General features: G+C 39.2%; 1 protein-coding gene across 39 annotated transcripts in view; it reads right to left on the minus strand.

Annotated features, from left to right (window-relative positions):
* CDC14A (cell division cycle 14A) overlaps positions 1-14336 on the minus strand; it is a 164585-nt gene that overhangs the window by 133106 nt on the left and 17143 nt on the right. For 25 of the 39 annotated variants that reach the window (XR_011439329.1, XM_070268655.1, XM_070268657.1 and 22 more), the window contains exon 3: positions 6915-6990. The exons of 3 other annotated variants lie outside the window; for them this stretch is intronic. Coding sequence is in view for 35 of the 36 variants with exons in the window: in XM_070268644.1 (XP_070124745.1) it covers positions 6915-6990 (76 nt within the window). In the remaining variant the exon portion in view is untranslated. Of the gene's footprint in view, positions 1-946; positions 992-6914; positions 6991-14336 lie in introns of all 39 variants that reach the window. 11 more of the 39 variants (XM_070268640.1, XM_070268637.1, XM_070268633.1 and 8 more) reach the window with 1 other exon arrangement.

A 14336-nucleotide genomic window follows, 5' to 3' on the forward strand; every position in this document is an offset into this window, starting at 1 on the left:
TTAATGAGATAAAAAACAGTAGATAAAAAAATGGGATTTAGTATTGAATTTCTATCAATTAACATAATCAAACCTATAGAGATTTCCAGACCTGTATTGCTTACCTGAGTGAAAGTCAAAGTTTCACCACTCTTAATGTAAATCATGACAAGTGTGTAATATAGCATATAAATGTTTAATGGTACTTGTAAACCAAAGTACAGGACTGCTGCGATAGAACAATATAAATTAAGATGAGGGTATTGACCTCAAACAGACATTTTCTACCTTGGAAAGACAAGCTATGTGACAGGTTGCATTCTAGTGGGATCACTCCTTGTGAGAAACAAGTCACAGCAACTCGAAGAGAGAAAATGATGAAACGCTACACAGATCACAAATGGCCCAGGCTATCCTTGGATTATGATGACATACACAAATCTTGCACTTGTTCGGCTTAAATCAGGAGAGCACCAACTACCTAACTATTCAAAAACAAAAGGTGATGCAATTAAGCTCAAAGCCAAAAACACAAAAACAAAAGAATTAATGGCCAATTTAAAGAAACAGATCTTTAAGCAGCCTTTCAGTAAAGTTGTTTGCCATGCTTAAAAATAAAATCCTCAAGTCATTTGTTTAGAACACCGTGTTTAATGAAGCTGTGTGAATCAGCCTGATGGAGCTAAGGAAGACATTAGTATAGGCGGGATAATATGCTCTCTAATAAAAAATAGAGCCCATGCATTTTCCTAAACAAGCAAGCTCTGCCAGTGATGGTGGCCAGATTAAGTAGATTACAGCACAGGGACCATGGTGACCAAGGCATCATTCTCTTACAGGTGACTAGGCTAGCCCAGTAATGGCCGCAGCAATCAGCGTCTCCATAGCAATTGGTAGTCATCTCATTGCAAAAGCGATAAAATGAACAGGTCTTCCTGAGAGCAGCCATGACCTCTACATGTTTTACCTCCAACTTTCCCAGGAAAGGGATATTCTTGAAAATTTTCTTTGGCTGTACAAAACAAAATATGGTTTATGATTTATTTACAGCTAAAATAAAATAGATTGAATAGTTTCTTTAAAAAGAAAAAGGTGTCTCTGTATGGTCTACTTCGTTTCAAACCCATTATGTTTCATTAATGAAATGACACATTTGATTAAAGGAGAAGTCAAAAATGTCAGAGAAAAGTTGCTTATAAAGATTACTTGATCGTGCTGATAATCGAGTTGAAGGCATTTGGGGATTCTCTGTAAAAGGGGTTCTTCTTGCCTGAGGATTTCTGAATGGGGATAAGGGCTCCGTGCCTTGTGAACTAGGTATGCTCACTCCCAGGGGAATTAACACTGCTTTCGAACCCTGGAGACCGCTTTAAACTACATGAACTGCGTCCAGAGGGTAGCTTGCTTTTTTCCTCCCAAAGCCCATGAACCTGAAACAGAAGATAACCTCATGAAGAAATCTTTGACATGTTTTTGTAGTTATAATAGGAGGGTGGTCTGATCATTATATCAAAAGAGTTCTTGTGTACAACCACCTGACACCATGGCAGGTGCCTGGTTACCAGATAGGATTACTGCACTGATTCGTCCAGCAACAAGGACATTCCCCAAGCCCCACCACCTGCCAGGTACCTTCAGTGCTATAATACAATCGTCCATTTCACCGCACCCACCTCCCTTCTACTTTTACCTGAAAGGGCTATGTGGGATGTTGGGTACATTTAAAATTACACTTGTCAATATTCTTTCAAACCTTTTTAAAATCATCCTCAAGATTACTATAATTGTCCTGTTGATTCATAAGAGCAGGTATTAAAAAAAAAAACACTGCCTTTGAAAATGTCCCCTTTTGTCAGTGATGCTCTTAGATATTTTTGCCCCAGGCTGGGGTTTTATTTTTCCCTGAGAAAAAGGCAAATCTGTATTGACTATTTTAGGAAAAGCTGGTTCAATCATATTATCTTTATAAAACTTTCAGATTATTGAATCAATAACTGAAAGATTTTCTTAACTGAGTAATTTTGAAGTAACTGAGTAATTTGAATTTTGTTTTCTAAAATACTACTACTTTGTCTTTTCTTAGTAAGGCTTTCTCTCTTAGAAGACTTAATATTCTAGCCCAGTGTTCTTGGCATTGTCTGTGCCAAGAATCCCTTTGAGAATCTGTTAAAAAGTTATGATATAGAAAATATTAGGGAAATGCAAATCAAAACTATAATGAAATATCACTTCACGTCTGTCAGAATAGCTATAATTAAAAAGATAAGAAATAACAAGTGTTGGCAAAGATGTGGAGAAAAGGGAACCCTCATACACTACTGATAGGAATATAAACTGATGCAGACACTATGCAAAACAGTATAAAGAGACCTCAAAAAAATTAAGAATAGAACTACCATATGATCAAGCAATTCCACTTCTGGATATTTATCCAAAGAACATGAAAACACTAATTCAAAAAGGTATTTACACCCCTGTGTTCACTGCAGCATTATTCACAATAGTCAAGACTTGGAAACAACCTAAGAGCCTATCAATGGATGAATGGATAAAGATGGAGTAGTATATATAAACAATGGAATACTACTCAGCCATAAAAAAAGATGAAAGTCAGCCACTTGTGACAACATGGATAGACCTTGAGGGTACTATGCTAAGTAAAATAAGTCAGACGAGAAAGCCAAATACCATATGATTTCACTCATATGTGAAAGATAAAAACAAAAACAACAACAAATAAACACACAGACACAGAGATTTGATTGATGGTTACAAGAAAGAAAGGCGGAGGGGGGCAAAGCAAAAGGGGCAAAAGGGCACATGTATGTGGTGATGGATGGTAATTAGTCTTTCATGGTGAACATGATGTAGTCTATACAGAAGTCAAAATATAATTATGTACACTTGAAATTTACATAATATTATAAACCAATGCTATCTAAAGAAAATGAAAAAAAAAGTTATGAATCCTCTCAGGAACAAATTTAAATACACACAATTTTACATCTAATTTCAGGGGATTATGGATCTCTTGAAATACCAGATTAATAATTCCTGGTTAAGCCGATCAATCATTGATGACATTTTATATTAAACAACATACACTGTTTACAAATTGTTCTTACTGCAATAAATCTTCCTTTCTTTTGACTGCTCCCTCATTATGGTAACTACTGACCAGAAATAGCAAACAACAAACTACTACTGCATAACTCTTAGTACTTACACTTTTTAAAGTATAGTTTAAAATAAGAAACAGGATTTTTGTTAGTGACAGTGGTTTCTGCTTTTAGTTTTTTAACCTAAGCAGATGTTTGATGAATAATTTTCCATTCTAATCAACAGAATTAAAACAAAGGCCATTGGGAATAGAACGCATACTGACACAGAGAAAAACAGCAACAAATCACCACCTCAAAACGTCAACTTGAAAAAATACCTTTTGATATATAATAAATAAGAAAGTTGGGTTTAGAATAGAATGTACTGCAAAATATTACCTATTTACCTAAGGTATGAAATAAAGGAGAAAAATCGTAAAAGCTTTCTTGGAAGAAATAAAAATTTCCAAAGCAGAAAATAAAACATGTCTAAAAGAATTAGGAAACCACAAGAGAAATATTCTAAGAAGTTGTTATTGGTTAAAATAGTGCCAAATTATTCAGAGAAGTAAAGGAATTTGAAGACAAAGTAAACACCCTCCGATTCAGTGTTAAGATGTCACCAGAGCAGTTTCAGTAGAATAAAGAAGGCCAAGGGAGACAGCAGACAATGAAGAAATCTGTGCGTAGAGAGGATGTGAACATGCTGGGGGTGGACTACTCTGAAACTTCTAGAGGCAAAAAGATAAAAGAGAACCTGTAAGTCAAGGGCATCATGATTAGGTCAACAGAAGTTTCTGCATATTTGGTGACCCTGTGCTGGACACTAGGGACACAAAATTATATCACACGTCACCATCCTCTAGAAGCTCATAGTTTATTGAGAAAGAAAGATGCAAACAGGTAATTATAATTCATCAATAACAGAGATCTGCACAGAGAACTATGGGAAAACAAGGGAGGCACCTCCAACCCCGTCCAGAAGGACAAGGAGACATACTAGAAGCAGAGGTGCCTAACCAAGGGCTCAAAGAACAGGGTTATCAAACCAGAAGGAAGGACATTCCAGTAAGACCGGGCGTCACAAGCAATTGTGTGGAGCAGTGGTGTAGTTCAGAGTAAAGTGCAAGGCTGGGAGTGGCAGGGACACTGCAATCGTCAGTAGATCAGTAAATGAGTGCATGAAGTCACCCACTGGGAAGACGGCAAGGGTGAGAGTTGTCAAGGCAAGCAAGACAAAAGGCATGGATGCAAGGTGCCCAACGATCTTACCAAAATGAGTGCCACAGGCTGCAGACAAGAGACATCAGCAGGGAGCCGATGGACTGAGAGAATAAGGAGAGAGACGGTCTGGAGATTACACGAGGGTGAGAGAGACAAAAGAGGGGGAGGTGTAACAAGAAGGGTACATTCAAAGTCTGGTTTCCTAGAAGCAAAGCAGCCGGAGTGGCAGTAACAGTCACTAAGCAAAAGAGGCAGAAGAGCTCAAGGCCACTACGGAACAACAAGGTGAAGCCAGTCAGGGCAATGCCATGAGTGAGCATGGAAAGATTATAAACCCGAGGCTGCAGCTACCACTGAAGGTGGGAAGAAGGAGCATGAAGAAAGCAGTCAAGAGCCCTGAAAGTTAGCCCCGACTTTACCTCGCAGCCTTGGGCAAGTCACCTGCCTCTCCCAGGCCTCTCTTTCTGCACCTATAAAATCAGGAGGCTGGACTAAATGGTCATTTAGATACCTAAAATTATACTGGAGACGACAGCTATGAGACTGCGAATGTGTTCATAACCTTTGTTGAAGAACTGTCTTTAATGTATTTCCCATCAGAATGCACAGGTGTCAATTACATTAGTAACTTTCTTCTGTTTAGGACTTTAAAATTTACAAAGGTCTTTTACATATATTTTCTAACATAATCCTAACCACCTCCCTGTGAGAGCTCTATAATCCCTATTTATAGCTGAAGAAACTGAGATTCCACAAGGCTGCAGCAGTGGCGGCTTTGAATTGGTCTTTTTCTCCTAATAGAGAGAGTCTACTTGGTATGCTTTATTGAGATAACCCATGACTTCTTAACCTTTGAGCTTGAAAATTCATTCCTTCAGCAACTAACAGGATGCCCACTGATTGTACGAAAGCCAAAAATGTCATTCCAGGCATTCAACATTACCTCACCACTGAAACGAACCCAGAGAACTACCTGAATGTTATTAAACTTTCACAGTGTTGTAAGAAAGCTTCGTAAATGAAAACAAATCAAAATAAGTCCTTGTGTATACTTACCCATACTGTTCAGTATAGAATATGGTAGAAAATTAGTCTTAATTCAATCCACCTACACTTATATAATTGTTATAAGTACAACACTGAGTCAGACCAAAAATTTTGTTTTCCTAATAACGAATCCTTTCTCTTCAATCACTCCAGATAGTAGACAGGTCTCAAATTGTTAATTATAATACCCAGTTCATACCAACTACATACTAACAGGACTAACAAAGAAAGCAAAGAGATTCCTAGGTCCTCAAAAGGAAAAAATGAACTTCAATTATTTATGAATTATTCTTTCTCTGCTAATTCTTCCATTAAAAGTCCATTTAATATTTTTACACTAAATTCTTGTTAGAATATTATTTGCTTCCTTGGTGGTAACAAAAATTTCAACTTTATTTTCTAAACTAGAGGTAGTAGCTTCTTTTCTGAAAAAATGTAGAGTGGTTTAGTTAAAGGAATTTACATACATCTTTTCAAGTCAGACAATATTTTACAATTAATTCCTTAAAAAGTTGATTGCAACAGATTTTATGTTATATGATTATTGACAAAAAAAAAATCCCTCTTTGGTATCATTCCATGAGCATTTAGCATTTTGAGATCAATGGCAAAAATTTCTGAATTCGTAAATACACAACATACTACGGGAAATTTTCCACCACAGACTTGTATTCCTAAATTCAATAAAAATCAATCAAATCTTAAGACGATCATTAAGTAGTTAATATGTACAAGGTGCTGTACTGTCACACCGGTAACCCAGCAGAAAGAATAAACTACCCTGGGGTATACTTTAGCGGTTATCTGTAAGAGCATGCTATGTAGTATTTCACCTTCCAAACAGAAACATTACATTTAAGATCCTCATTTAGAAAGGTGGAAGAAAAAGATAACTTTTCTTTCTATACGATAGAAATAAGTTTACCAAAATTAGAAGTAGATGTCACTTTTCCTCAAATTATGCTTAGAACTTAAGAGAAAAAAAAAGCCATAAGTAAAATCAAAAATATACATGAATACTGAACGTATAACCTGAATTCTGTCATCACAAGTAAAGTCCATGCTCTGTAACTACTAGTTCGTCAACCTTACTTGTCAACTCTACAGGGATGACATTCAAGAATATGCAAAAATTTCAACGTTGAGCAGACAAACAAAGCTTATGTTCCAGAGTTCCTGCTGTGCAATAATGCTTTGAGCCCCTTCAAAGCCTGGTGACATTATCTAGAAGCAGAACTGAAGGTTTCAGAAAAATCATCCTAAGAGGGAATTCGATAGACTCATTAACGATGATCTGAAAGGATTTGTGCTTTCTTTCTTGGATCACTATTCCAATGACTTCATTCAGCTCATATTTCAATTCATCCTGAAAAATGAAAGAGGTTAACATGCCCTTTATGGGGTAATCAGATGGATCGATTTCAGCTGCTAGGTGAACTACTCACATAAATTTCCAAAGATCAAGATGACCTGACCAAACGGTGTGTGTGCAGCAATCCCATTGGTTAGAATTCACAGTTCAAATTTTTAATACTAAAATGTAAACATCACCACAATACTCACTTTTAGTTTCTTGTTTAGTTTACAGCAGTATCTGTACACCATTGCCAAGTTCAGAGGTCCAAAATCTGCATAGAAACTGAAGATTTTCAAAAAATGTAGCATTTAGTAAAAATTTAATTTTCAGTAACATCAATGCTCATTTTTATTTTCATTAAAGTTGGAATGAAATTTCAATTGTCTTCAGGAATAAGGGTCAGTATATAACTGATTCTTAGTAATCCAAATAACTAATGGTTTCACCCTACTAATGCCATCCAGTTACCATAACAAGTCTCTTAAGAGGGAACTAATTGGACAGTTTTGAGTTCTACCTCCTTTTATTCCCCTGCCAGGACATTAAGTAAAAGGATTAAAAAGCAGGCAAAGAAAGAACCAACATGAACATAAAATGTATGTGGCCTATGCTTCCTGGTTTTATTTCTTTACCACCAAGTATACTTGCATCATAAAGCTCAAGTACTCTGGGTTCCAATTCCAACTATTCCATCCAAACCTTGCTCTCAGTTGTCAAGTATCTTAAATCCAGTCGTCTTTTCTTTGAGTTTCACTCTCCCTGGACTTTCTGTATTATATGACACACCGGCTCATCTCCGTCTCCCCCCCCGTACCTCTCCAGGATACAGTCATCAGTCTGCAGATCATCCGCTGCCACGAGTTTAAGTGATAACCCTATGGAAAACAGATGGCTCCTAACTCAAGACCCAGCATCAATCTTTTCCATCCTCAACTACCCGCTAGACTTCACATCTACAGGTCCTTCCATCAGCGGAACTCAGAAGGTCTAAAACTCACCCATCTTTCCTTCTAATCAGCCCTCCAGACTAAAAACATTCGGCTTCTCCCAGCCACTCAAACATGAAACCTCCTACTCAAAGTAGGGCAACAAGTAATTATTAATTTAATTCTTATATATCAAATAAGCTACTACTCTAAGTTATCCTTTCCTTTTCTTTTTTTTTATCTTTTTTTGGGGGGGGAGGACTGGCCCTGAGCCAACATCTGTGCCAATCTTCCTGTATTTTTTTTGTATGTGGGATGCCACCACAACATGGCTTGATGAGCAGTGTGTAGGTCCGTGGCCAGGATCCGAACCCACAAACCCAGGGCCACCAAAGTGGAGCATGTGAACTTAACCACTCTGCCACTGGGCCAGCCGCCACCCTTTCCTTTTCTATTCCTATTTTAGCAATAGAAGTCCAGATCCTCTTCTTCCCACATCTTTAGTGTTTAAATTCTCTCTCTCCTCTGCCCTGTCTTCCACTGGAGAAATTAATCTTCATAAAATCTCACGTCTCATATATCCTCCACTATTCAAAAATGTTTAATGGCTCCTTACTTCCTTCAGAATAATTTGGTCCAGCAATCAAAGCCCTACACTTCACCCCTCTAGCTTCCAGGCTGACTTTATCTCCTCATAGGTCCCATAGGGAATCTTCATTCTAAAGAACATGTCCATTTCTTATTCCCAAATACTCCACGCACATTCTGAATCCCGCCCTCTGCTCACATCGGTCTCCTTGCCTGGAGGGCCCTCCTTTTCTCTTTCTACTACCCTCTAGCTTCCTCAAAACCCAGTTCAAATCCTACTTTCTCCATAAAGTCTTTCCAATCACCCTTAGGGAACACTAACTACCCTTCTCTCAAATTGTGGGTGAACTTACCAAAACTTACCATCTGAGACACTCTTTTGGCCCACTACACATATCACATCCTGTGAATACCTTTTCAAGCATAGATACTACCTGCCCACCTACAGTGTAAGCCTCCCACTCAGGGACTATATCTTATACCTTACACGCTTAGAAAAATATCCTGCTCATAATATCAAACTTCAAAAAATAAGTCTTTATAATGAACATTTTGCTCATTAAAGCTCAATTTAGCCTAGACCATAAATTTACTAAATATCAACAAGTTTCCCAAAAAACCTTGATTTCGAAATACTAATTTAATTTTTTTCTGCCACCCAAATTACACTATCATAGATATTATTACACTACATCGAATCTGCGAATAACCACTTGCCTCACCTAAGTAAAAAATACTAAACCAGTGTATTTTACCTAAGGTAAGTAAGTTGGTAATATTTTGGAACCTCTATTCCAGGTAACACCAAATTAGCTGTCGCTGTACACAGGCTTCATAAGAGTAAGAACACAGAGTTGCCAAAAAAGGAAACCTGCAATGATTTGAAATAAAAGTTCTGGATTCATTTCTAAAGTTCCCAGTGTGATGCTATGTGCTAAGTATAAACAAAATATGCATGAATCCAAAATGAACTATGCCTATAACACCTAATTACTGACAAGTCCAAGACCTGTCAAGAGGAATCCACTCAAAAAAACAAAATAAAAAGAGTATAAAATAAGCACCTAGGCATTGATTAAGGCAGCCCTATTTCTATCACAGAGATTTCCTTGTCCTTGGGTTATTGGAAGCAACACTTGACCAACATACCTTGTTTTTTTCCTACTTGAACATGAATACTGACACCTAGAACTTTAAAGTAAATCTGGAATTTTTAGTTATGGTTATTTCAGCTTTTTAAACTCACTTTCAACAAATTTCTGGAAAGCAGAAAGAATTCAGGTCACATCATTCCAGTTTCATACTAACCATTACAAGCCAACTTCAATTTCAAACTCAAAGCTGTACAGTTTCTAACGATACAGTCAGCTTAGCCATGGGCACTTTTGGAAGCAACATGGCAAACAAACACATCTGTTTCACCAAACACCAGGAAAATAAACTGGTGTACTCTAAAGACACGGGAAAAAGTAAATCAAATACAGACCTCGTCCTTAAGTTGATCTGCACTCTCCAACACGGTAGCCACTAGCCACATGTGGCTATTTAAATTTAAATTAATTAAAGTTAAGTAAATTAAAAGTCAGGCCTCTCCTTTTGAACATTTCAAGCCTTCCAAAGCCACATGTGGCTAATGGCTACCAAATTTCACAATGCAAATACAGAAAATTTCTAGCAAGGCAGAAAATGTTCTGTGCTGATGAACAACACTGATCAAGATAAAAAAATAAAATAAGAACAAAAATAACCATAAAACACTAGAGAAACTGCCAAGGACCATTGGCATGAGATATAGATAAAATGTTTAAAGACCATGGCCTTCCCCTTCAGGGGCCCACATATTTCCCAACAGTGAGATTAGGCCCTGGTAATTTTTGTTCCGTTTTGTTCAAGGGAGTCATATTTCCAAAAAGCCAGTTTGTGACATAGAACACAGGAGGACAAAAAAATAGAAGAGGATCTAGTCCCCACTCTGCTTTACTGTCCCTCAAAGAGACAGGTTTCTCTAAGAACATGGCATAGCTACAATGAAGAAGGTACACCTCTACCTTGCGCCATGGCCCCAGGTTAAGGGCAGAAGAAAAAGAAGCACTCCAACCCAGAGGGTTTCCCACCTCACCATATCTCGAAGCTTAATGGGCTAGCTTTTTACATCCTACAAAAGGAGAGACGCGTTCTAAGAAATTCAGTCCAAAATTTTGCACAGCCAAGAGCAATTCAGAACAGGTCTTCAAAAGTCAGAATTGTCACAGACAAATATAGAGCCAACAAACTCTATCTTAAGGTCATTTTATACATCCTTACAATTCTTACAGTTCTAAGAATATTCATATGTATTTATAATAAAATAGTTTGACAACTATATATAGTTTTCTAACCAGCTAAACACATTTCTGAAAATGTCAAGATCACTGAAAAAAAAATGGTCATAGCTGCTCACATCATGCTGGGTTACCACTCATTTTGGTATAATAAAATGCCACAAATGAAGAAGACACCTTCCAACAACATGCTTCTTTGCAAGACTCTTCCTCATCAGAGGTGGGGGCAAACGCAAACACATTTATTAGCCAGACCATTCACTAGAAAGAAATATTGAAAGAAAAAATCAATTGAGGGGCTGGCCCCGTGGCCGAGTGGTTAAGTTCGCGTGCTCCGCTGCAGGCAGCCCAGTGTTTCGTTGGTTCGAATCCTGGGCGCGGACATGGCACTGCTCATCAGACCACGCTGAGGCAGCGTCCCACATGCCACAACTAGAAGGACCCACAACGAAGAATACACAGCTATGTACCGGGGGGCTTTGGGGAGAAAAAGGAAAAAATAAAATCTTTAAAAAAAAAAAAAATCAATTGAGATAAGTCAGATGTGCTAGAAAGTATAAAATAGGTACTCGGGTAACTTGGAGCCGAGGCAGGAGAATGGAAGAATTGGGCTTACGGTAGAAGAGGAGAAATGGATTGTCGTCAACCTGGGGACAGTGAAAAGGGAAGGAGAAATGTTAGAGATAAGCCTTACAGAGACACAGTAAAGACACCCGAAGGCTGACTCGGCCCCAAAGCCTGAAGTGAATGAGCCTGGAGAGCGTCTTCCCCACTCTGGCAACTCCCTGGAAGAGGCCTCCAGAGGCACAGCCAGGCAAGGGCCCCCACTGTGTCTTGGGTGGGGGAGTAAAGGGAAATGTGGTCTCATTTGGGCAGGGAAACCCATGGATATATTATTTTATTATTTCAGAGTACCCTGAGCTCCCCCTCCAAATGAATGAATGAGCAAATAAGTGAATAAATCTCCCTTATCTATTTGTAAATTCCCCCTTGTGAGGTTGGCAAATTATGGGTTAATAACTAGAATGAAACTCATAAATTATTAAGTGAAAATCAGTCAATCTGTCTCTTATTCAGTAAGTGTAAATAGCTAAAATCAAATTCTTTCCTGTTTTGACAGGAAAGAATAGAACTGGAGTCTGCAAGTGCGGAGGGGAGGGAAGAGAGAGTCATCTGCTTCTGACGAGGACAAAGAAATGGGAGCCCAAGGATCAGAGCAAACATTTACCAGGGCCACCGACTACCCACGGGGTCATCCACTACCCACAGTACTGGTCCTACAGATTCGAAGGGGAATAGAAGTCGGGCCTAGAAGTCTTTGTTATACCCAACATGTCTAACTCTTCTCACAAGATTTATGAAGTTTATGATGTATCATCATTTTGTGTTTGGTTTTTCTAACATACTCTAATTTAAGTGGGGCCATTCCCAAAGGAATCATTGTTTAAGGCACTGTTGTACCTTATTCTACATATCAGAAGTTTTCTTTGAAAATGTTCAACTCCTCACCAAAAAATAAGCTACAGTCCAAGCAATACTAACTCCTTCAACAAAATTTATGACCATCTATGCTGAGCAAGGCACTACAAGTTAGCATATAAATCAAAGAGTGTTGACAATACAAAAAAAATAGGATGAAAAGATCCTCTAAGTTCATTATAAGGCATGCCACTCTTCAATTTTTTATCAGCACTGCTGACACTTCTGTCTGTTCATTCACTCACTCACTCAAATATTTACTGAAACCTGCTACCACCAGTCCCTACCCACCAGGAGCTCACCACCTACTAAGAAGACAAGTAAACATATTATTACATTGTGCTAAATGCTAAGATAGCAGTATCCCCCAAAGCACGGGGAGATCGTGTGTGCTTGTGTGAGTGTGTGCAAAATTTTGGTGAAATTAATCAGTACAGCCCTCTAGGCTGCGCACACCATCTAAGGTTTTCCCTAGCACTGGAATGCTATCAGCACCCCTCCGGTCAGATGATAAAGTTCCTGTACATGGCTGAAATTGATAACGATCAAATTCCAAAAAGGCCTCAACTACTCAGCAAATCTAAGACCAAACTCCAAGGCTGAGTTTTTGCTCAAGCCCTTAGAGCATAACAAACCAGTCACACTGATGTCGACTTCCTAGGGAATAGAGGCTGCACACCTAAGAAGCTTCCCAGCCCCACATCGGTCACAGAGACTCTGATGGAAAACCAAAGACCACTGGGAAGCAAGGGGTTCTAGGCCCAACTAGACCATTCCACGTCCCTGGGCCGATGTCTTAGGCTTTCTGGAACCCCACATCCTCTCTTTCAAACGGAGCTGCTGAATTAGATGGCGTCTAAAGTTCTTTCCAGGCTATGATATTATATTACCCCATTATACAACATTTCTAGCCATGTATATAATAGATTATTATATGTATTATCTATGAGAGTCCAGAAAGTCAATGACTCTGGTTATCCACATTGGACAAACCCATTCAACAGTTCAAATGTTTCTCAAGGACTCCTCGCACGATCTGATGCGCTCTGCCCTCTCAATGTGCTGGGTCTGGGTACAGAGGCATTTCCCTCAGAGTGTCTCCTGGGGAAGAACCTCACAGTTTTCTCCCTGAAATTCACTAGGCTTTGCACACAGCCAGAGAACAAACCCAGAGTCCAGAGAGCAGCTTCCTAAGGTGGGAAGCTTGACATCTATTGACTACTAATTACGTACTTGCATAAAGTTTGACATCTGTCCAGACCACAAAGGAAGGAGAGAACCCCAATATCAACTCTCACTCCTGGTCTTTGGTACCTTATCTAGGGTTTTAGGAAAGTTCAGGAATGCAACACTGGGAGTATGAGGAACCCTTCTCCACTTAGTAGCTTCCGAACCTGCGGCAAGTAGCAGGGCCACTTAAGCATCAGCTGCTGCTACTGCAAAATGGGTTAGTGTTGCCACTTTGCCTTAAAGCCAAAAGACAGACTAGACGGTTCAAGGAACCTCCCAGCATTGGGGTCTGTAATTCTGTGACTTCCCTCTTTGGAGCAAGTCAATTAATGAAAACCCCCTTTGAGACTCAGATTAATGAAAACAAAAGGAGACTTCTTCAGGAATGCACTGGTAAGATTAAAATTCACTCCTACAGAAACATTCCCAAGTTGTGTCAATTAACCCCTTTACTCAACGGCGGGTACTGAAAGCAAGAGGGCTCTGCAGACAGTATTCACAGGGCTCTGGTGGAAAACAGAGTGACGACTGATCCCTGAACAGGAAAGACTAACCCTCCTCACCTTTCATAAAGCAACTGAGGCCCAGAGAAGGAAAAGAATTACTCTCCACCCTGGCGATGACCACATTACCTCTCTAAGCTCTTGGAATTAAAACCAAAACCTGCAAACTTACTTGTGAGGCCCCGGTATAGCCCTACCTATCTCTCTTTGGGGCTCCATTCTGCACCATTTCCCCCATTTTATTACTAGTAAGCTCCAGCCAAGATATTACTTTTAATTCCTGCCTCAGGCCTTTAGCACATTACTCTCCCTGGCCTAGCTAACATCTACTTATCCTTTAGGTCTCAGCTCCCATCATACTTCCTCAGGAGCGTCTTCTCTGATCCCTCCCCCACCCCTACCTCCACCCCCACCCCACTTCACACACACCCCCCCACACACCACTACCGCCACCCCACAAGGCCAGGCTCCATTGTTATGAGCTTCCAAAGAACTGGAGGGCTTTTCTTCGAGCAATGACAAATAATCCTATGACCAAATATTTAATTAACATCCTCCCTCTGCCCACTGGACTATAAGCT

This window comes from Equus caballus, chromosome 5 (assembly GCF_041296265.1).
Source record: "Equus caballus isolate H_3958 breed thoroughbred chromosome 5, TB-T2T, whole genome shotgun sequence".
NCBI classification, from domain to species: domain Eukaryota; kingdom Metazoa; phylum Chordata; class Mammalia; order Perissodactyla; family Equidae; genus Equus; species Equus caballus.